The sequence below is a fragment of the Argiope bruennichi genome, chromosome 1 (assembly GCF_947563725.1).
Source record: "Argiope bruennichi chromosome 1, qqArgBrue1.1, whole genome shotgun sequence".
NCBI lineage: Eukaryota > Metazoa > Arthropoda > Arachnida > Araneae > Araneidae > Argiope > Argiope bruennichi.
In genome coordinates this window covers 6,385,562-6,393,566 of record NC_079151.1, presented here as the reverse complement: position 1 = coordinate 6,393,566, position 8,005 = coordinate 6,385,562, and the positions used below count along the sequence as shown (strand labels likewise).

Here is an 8,005-nt window from a genome sequence, read left to right as displayed (position 1 = left end):
CTTCAGCTCCCGCGTTCTTTTATTTGGATTTTTTTGTGATGGCTGCTGCATGGGGAATGTCTGAGGTAAGTGCGAGAATGTTTGGTGAGAATGATGTTATGTGGTATGATGAGAATATTAATTTAAGGTATTTGTATGGACTAGATAAAGGTAAGGAGACGTTTGAATTTTGTATGAAAGCGGGTTTGATTGCGAATAAATATGAGTGTTGTAAGTGTGGCAAGGACATGAAATTGGTTGAAAGGCATGATATAAGTGATGGTTTTGAATGGAGGTGTAAATCAAAGGTGAAAGGACAAATGCATGACGTCAAAAGGAGTGTGAGAAAGGGTTCTTTTTTTTAATTGAGTAGAATGACATTTAATGAGATTTTAGTTCAGGTAAGTAGAGGCGTACCAGCGAGCAAAGCAAAAACACAACTCGATTACTATCTAGCCGAGTATGTGTGGCGCAAAAAGAACAAGCACATGTGTAACAAGTTCATGGCCTTTGTCGACTCCATCATCCGCATTTACCCTCCTCAAAGAGCCGGAAGACGGAACATCGTCATCAAAGTAGAGGCGGAGTGAGGTGGAAGGTAGTGAGGGGTCGAGCGATAGCGGCTAATAGGAGAGAGGTATGTTTATTGTTCATTATTAACGATTTCAGCGATTTGGCCGCCATTTCATTTTTTTCCGCAGGCAACATTTTCACTACGCTGTTTTCTTTAAATCTCGTTCATACAAAAAAAATCGCCATTTTGGCGACTTTTGGCGAGATTTTGAAAAAGTCGCCAAGGGTGACCGTACAGTAAATTTTTACCTTTTCTTGAAAGGTTAATGTGGGAGGCCGATGAAAAAAAGGAAAAGTACAGAGGGATGGAAAAACAAATATGTAAAAAATGTTTTGATTTCTGTTGACTGATCAACGAAAGGGAAATAAAGATCTAGGAACACGTAGATGGTTCCAAGCATAGCTGAATATATAATATTCTACTTAAAAAATAATATATAAAGCAAAATTTAAGTTATCATTAATATGAAATCATATTAAACTATATTCCAGGTAATATTTACCAAGAATCTAATATGGATTATTAATACGTCTATAAAATACAGATCTTAGAGACAAAGAAATAAAATAAAAATTCGAACTCAAAATACTATTATTAATATTCAAGCCTAACAGAATTTTTCAGAAAAGTCCATCATCAATAAGAGAATCATTTTTTAAATGAATAAATAAATCAACACCTAAATAAAATTTTACTGATAATATGAAAATCATGGTACCATTCACTATATTATTTAATTTCAATGATTTTTATATAATTATTTAATTTTCCAGATACAGAAATATAGGATAAGCATGTTGCAAAATGCTCACATAATTAATTTAACACTGTATCAGAATTATCTGCCTACTGTCTCTCTTTAAATTAATCTTATTAATTATCTCTTTATTTTTAATAATTATTTGCATTTTCTATTAGGTTACTACCCTATTTGATTTATGAATCAGTTATCTTTCTTCATTAGCAATACTGAAACACTTTATAATGGATATTGAAAATGCTAATATAAGAGTTGACATATATTTCACTAAAATGTAATAAGTATGGATAACTTCTTACACTCTTATTCGATACTATTAATGCATTAATCATCGTAAGTTTAAATATCAGTAATTGAAAATTATTAATATTAATTACAACATTCAGAAAATATTCTAGTATATGGATTAGAATATTTACTTGAACTCATGCAATCTTATCAATCAGATAAAGGTCGATTTATTTTCAATCAAATAACAATTCAGTTCTCATCAATAATGAAATAATTAATGCTATATTTTATGACATTTTAAGGGAAAAAAAGTAATTGACATAACAAAGAAGACTGTAAAAAAAAATGGGAAATAAATAAGAGATAATATCAATACAGACACTCAAAACTTTAGCAGCGCTCACACTTTGTTGTGACGAAATTTGTAACTACAGACGTAAGAAAATTCGTAACTATTCACATGATAGAGTATCTCAAACATCTGACGCAATTGTTTCATTTCTTGTGTAATGTTTTTTACGTTGCAGATTTAATTTTTAGCATTGGAAATCTACTCAGCATTTTATTTAACGATGTTAATTAGCATTTGAATTTTTTTATTGTCATTGCTTGAGAACAATATAAAAAATTTTATGTTTTTATTTCAATTGCTTTAGATGTTTAATTAAATCCCAAATCTCAGTTTTTGAAAGAACTATAGTTATCACATTGTTTTGCAGCATTTTTTTATACGTAAACTTGTCTTGTTTAAAAGTAACTGAAGCAGTGCTCAATTACTTGGTTGAAACCTCACTGCTGTCTGAGATGGTACACTACTCTACAAATTTCTTTTCTATAACATTGCGAAGATGTTTGATTCTTCATTAACTGGACAGTAGATTTAACTTTGAAAACGCCCACATAAACTGTAAATCTTCTACAAAAGTAAGTTTTGTGTCAAGAATTTTCATATATCTGACACTCCCATTAAGTTACCGTAGCCTTCTAAAGAATTTAATGCAACTGAATTTCGTTCCCTTTTAAAAGCAATACGAAACTTATTTTGAAAAGGAGTTCATAAAAAAAAGGCTACCTTAACTTCCACAGGAGAAGGAAATCAGATCTTCGCCGGCTGTCTGTACATGGAGGATATTTAAGGAAATCAAGTTTGATACCTGGAAACTAAAGGTTTCAAAGCCGACTCCCGGTAGGAAAACTGCCTAGACCGGTGACAAAATGTACCGTGTCAATCATCCTGGAGGTGGCATGGCTATGCTTGAAGGTTCTGTAGTAAAAGCTTATAAGCCAGTTAACAGCTACGCTATACGAGCAATTGCTTTTGTATTGTGGTCATGTTATTGGACTGAGAACCACAAGGTCTCAGGCTCTATCCTCGCGCATCACAATTCGCTACATTTGTGACCTCGGACGATGAATCTTCAACCATCGTACAGATGTTGTGGCGCCATCTACCCGGAACCACAGTCGTCAGATTCACTTGATGCAGCAACCAAAAATCGTCAGACTCGCTTGACGCAACAGCAACCACTCATCCACACACGGTCGCCATAACGCTTAGTGCTACTCAAATGGGTACAGGTGCATTAGACTCAACAGCTAATACATCACTACTCAATAGCCATATCGTTCGTCTCAACTCCGACACACTGGAGGGAGAGTCTGTAGTGAAAGCTTATAAGCCAGTTAACAGCTTCGCTAAACGAGCAATTGCTTTTGTATTGTGGTCATATTACTGGCTGCGAACCACAAGGTTCCAGATTCTATTCTCGCACATCACAATCCTCAACAGTTCGTATAATGAGTAAAAGTGACGGAGTTGTTCTCTTTTCAGCGCATGCGTAAGGATTGTTGGTTTGTATATATCTTTATAAAAAATATAAAAAAGTCATCTCTTAAGTAGACAAAAATGCCATTTTAACAACAACAAAAAATAATCTCATAGAGCGAGATGAAGTCAACAGTAGTTAAGCCAAATGGATGATTGATATTATTGTAAATTTAATGAGAACTTTTTTTTAAAAAAAAAAGAATAATTGGAAAGTTAGAATAAATTGAAATTTTACACGCCGGGGTTGGGGGAGATTTCGATGATTTATTCCAGATAGAAATTTGGATACTTAGTTTATTCCAATTGAATTTAAAATCAAGTGATTAATTGAAACAATAAAATAACTCATAGTCAATTAATTTTAAATATTTAATGAAAATAAAAATAAATTCCTTTAATGGTAGACTGTATAATTGCTTTAAAAAAATTAATGAAAAAAACATGCAAAAAAGGCATATATCGTCAAAGAAACAATTGAATGTCGATTTTTAATTAAAAATATTTAATTTTTTTAACATCTACTTTGATAAAACTTTATGTATTAAATTATTTATAGAGAAGAAACAAAGTTTTTAAAACTAAAAATTTCAGCAAACTTCATTAATTCAGAAAAATATATTTCGATGATAATAAGTTAATATTTTTGATTATACTAATAATTATATGTATTATTTGAATACTTGTTTTGTATTCAAATAACTCTTTAAAAAAGAAACATCAAACATTTTTTTTATTAATTACCGATTGTTGCAATTTTTGTTATGAAATATCGTAGAAAATGAAGGTAAACATATGAAAGTGTATCCTGCAACATATTTTAAAACTCTCCACATAAATAAATACTTCCAGATATTCTAGTTCTCCATATTTTTTAAAAACCATGTATTTGCTTCAGAAATATGAAAAATGTATTTCGGAATTTTCCCAAAATTAGGACATTTACATTTACCATTTACTTAAGGAGAGCGGTTTCTTTTTACTTAGGAAGCATTGCAATGTCTTTAAAATAAACGGGTAAAAAGTAATTTTAAAGAAAAGGTGAAAGTACGGAAAATTTGCAAACTAATCTGAGTATTGAACTTAAGAATACTAATAAACTATATAGACGGAGCCCTGTCTAATAAAAAAACATTCTTTTAAATTAAATCTTCTTTTGAAATTAAATAAGACAGCTGGAGTGATCTTCCCAAAACTTCATCGTTAACAAAGTTTAGAATTCATTTAATTTCAATTAAATTTATAGATATTTTGACATCAAATATTACTTCTGGAAGTATAAATATTTGTCGAATTCCTAGTATCTATAGAATAAATATACAGAAAAGGAATTTTAAAAATAAATATAAAAATAATTAATCATCGGCTTCCAGACTCGAACTAAAGACCACCAAAATGGTATAGAACGCAAAAAGCCGTTCAATACACCAGGCCACGCAGCCTTCGGCCAGAGCTGCAGTCTATAATTCTTGAAACCCATAACCAAGTTTAAAATGTGAGGGAAATCTAGTTCTAAATGCACAATGCTAAGCATACGGATGATCTCTGCGCATGTGCGAAGAGATTACCGACGCTTAAAATTTCTATTAAATTTATAGATATTTTGACATTTAATATTATATTTCTGGAAGTATAAATATTTGTTGAATTCCTAGTATCTATAGAATAAGTTTGGGGAAAAATAATTTAAAATAATAAATATGAAAATAATAAAACAACGGCTCCCAGACTCGAACTTAAAACCACCATAAAGAACAGAATTCGACAAGCCGTTCAACACACTAGGCCACACAGCCCTCAGACAGGGTAGCAGTCTAAGATTCTTGACACCAATAACCAAGTTTAAAATGTGAGGGAAAACTAGTTCTAAATGCACAATGCTATGCATATGGATAATCTCTAAGCATGTGTAAGACATCGGCGCTTAAAATTTCAATTAAATTTATAGATATTTTGACATCAAATATTATTTTTGGAAGTCGAATTCCTAATATATATAGAATAAGTATGGAGAAAATTAATTAAAAAAATAAATATAAAAATAATTAATCAAAGGCTTCCAGTCTCGAACTTAAGACCACCAAAAAGAATTCTAACGCGAAAAGCCGTTCAATACACCAGGCCTCGCAGCCCTCGGGCAGAGCAGGAGTCTAAGATTCTTGACACCAATAACCAAGTATAAAATGTGAGGGAAATGTAATTCTAAATGCACAATGCTATGCATACGGATGATCTCTGCGCATGTGCGAGACATCGACGCTTAAAATTTCAATTAAATATTTAGATATTTTGACATCAAATATTATTTTTGGAAGTATAAATATTTGTCGAATTCCTAGTATATATAGAATAAGTATGGAGAAAATTAATTAAAAAAATAAATATAAAAATAATTAATCAAAGGCTTCCAGTCTCGAACTTAAGACCACCAAAAAGAATTCAAACGCGAAAAGCCGTTCAACACACTAGGCCACACAGCCCTCAGACAGGGTAGCAGTCTAAGATTCTTGACACCAATAACCAAGTTTAAAATGTGAGGGAAAACTAGTTCTAAATGTACAATGCTAAGCATACGGATGATCTCTGCGCATGTGCGAGACATCGACGCTTAAAATTTCAATTAAATATTTAGACATCAAATATTATTTTTGGAAGTATAAATATTTGTCGAATTCCTAGTATATATAGAATAAGTATGGAGAAAATTAATTAAAAAAATAAATATAAAAATAATTAATCAAAGGCTTCCAGTCTCGAACTTAAGACCACCAAAAAGAATTCTAACGCGAAAAGCCGTTCAACACACTAGGCCACACAGCCCTCAGACAGGGTAGCAGTCTAAGATTCTTGACACCAATAACCAAGTTTAAAATGTGAGGGAAAACTAGTTCTAAATGTACAATGCTAAGCATACGGATGATCTCTGCGCATGTGCGAGACATCGACGCTTAAAATTTCAATTAAATATTTAGATATTTTGACATCAAATATTATTTTTGGAAGAATAAATATTTGTCGAATTCCTAGTATATATAGAATAAGTATGGAGAAAATTAATTAAAGAAATAAATATAAAAATAATTAATCAAAGGCTTCCAGTCTCGAACTTAAGACCACCAAAAAGAATTCTAACGCGGAAAGCCGTTCAACACACTAAGCCACACAGCCCTCAGACAGGGTAGCAGTCTAAGATTCTTGACACCAATAACCAAGTTTAAAATGTGAGGGAAAACTAGTTCTAAATGTACAATGCTAAGCATACGGATGATCTCTGCGCATGTGCGAGACATCGACGCTTAAAATTTCAATTAAATATTTAGACATCAAATATTATTTTTGGAAGTATAAATATTTGCCGAATTCCTAGCATCTATAGAATAAGTATGGAGAAAAGTAATTTAAAATAATAAATATAAAAATAATTAATCAACGGCTTTCAGATTCGAACTTAAGACCACCAAAAAGGTTTTGAACGTGACAAGCCGTTCAATACACCAGGCCACGTAGCCCTCAGAGAGAGCCGCAGTCTCAGATTCTTGACACCATTAACGAAGTTTAAAATGTGAGGGAAAATTCGTTCTAAATGCACAATGCTATGCATATGGATAATCTCTCAGCATGTGTAAGACATCGGCGCTTAAAATTTCAATTAAATTTATAGATATTTTAACATCAAATATTATTTTTGGAATTCGAATTCCTAGTATATACAGAATAAGTATGGAGAAAATTAATTAAAAAAATAAATATAAAAATAATTAATCAAAGGCTTCCAGTCTCGAACTTAAGACCACCAAAAAGAATTCTAACGCGAAAAGCCGTTCAATACACCAGGCCTCGCAGTCCTCGGGCAGAGCTGGAGTCTAAGATTCATGACACCAATAACCAAGTATAAAATGTGAGGGAAATGTAATTCAAAATGCACAATGCTATGCATACGGATGATCTCTGCGCATGTGCGAGACATCAACGTTAAAATTTCAATTAAATTTTTAGATATTTTGACATCAAATATTATTTCTGGAAGTGTAAATATTTGTCGAATTCCTAGTATCTATAGAATAAGTATGGAGATAAATAATTTAAAATAATAAATATGAAAATAATTAATCAACGGCTCCCAGACTCGAACTTAAGACTACCAAAAAGGATTCCTACGCGACAAGCAGTTCAATACAAAAGGCCACGCAGCCCTCAGAGTGAGCCGCAGTTTCAGATTCTTGACACCATTATCCAAGTTTAAAATGTGAGGGAAAACTAGTCACTAATGCACAATGCTAAGCATACGGATGATCTCTGCGCATGTGCGAGACATCGACGCTTAAAATTTCAATTAAATATTTAGATATTTTGACATCAAATATTATTTTTGGAAGTATAAATATTTGTCGAATTCCTAGTATATATAGAATAAGTATGGAGAAAATTAATTAAAAAAATAAATATAAAAATAATTAATCAAAGGCTTCCAGTCTCGAACTTAAGACCACCAAAAAGAATTCTAACGCGAAAAGCCGTTCAACACACTAGGCCACACAGCCCTCAGACAGGGTAGCAGTCTAAGATTCTTGACACCAATAACCAAGTTTAAAATGTGAGGGAAAACTAGTTCTAAATGTACAATGCTAAGCATACG

General features: G+C 32.0%; 1 protein-coding gene across 1 annotated transcript in view; it reads right to left on the bottom strand.

Annotated features, from left to right (window-relative positions):
* Positions 1-431: 431 nt before the first annotated feature.
* The window catches only part of LOC129962218 (uncharacterized), a 96,916-nt gene continuing 89,342 nt past the window's right edge, over positions 432-8,005 (bottom strand). The window contains exon 4 of the mRNA XM_056075959.1: positions 432-602. Coding sequence (XP_055931934.1) covers positions 432-602 — 171 coding nt within the window. The remainder of the gene's footprint in view (positions 603-8,005) is intronic.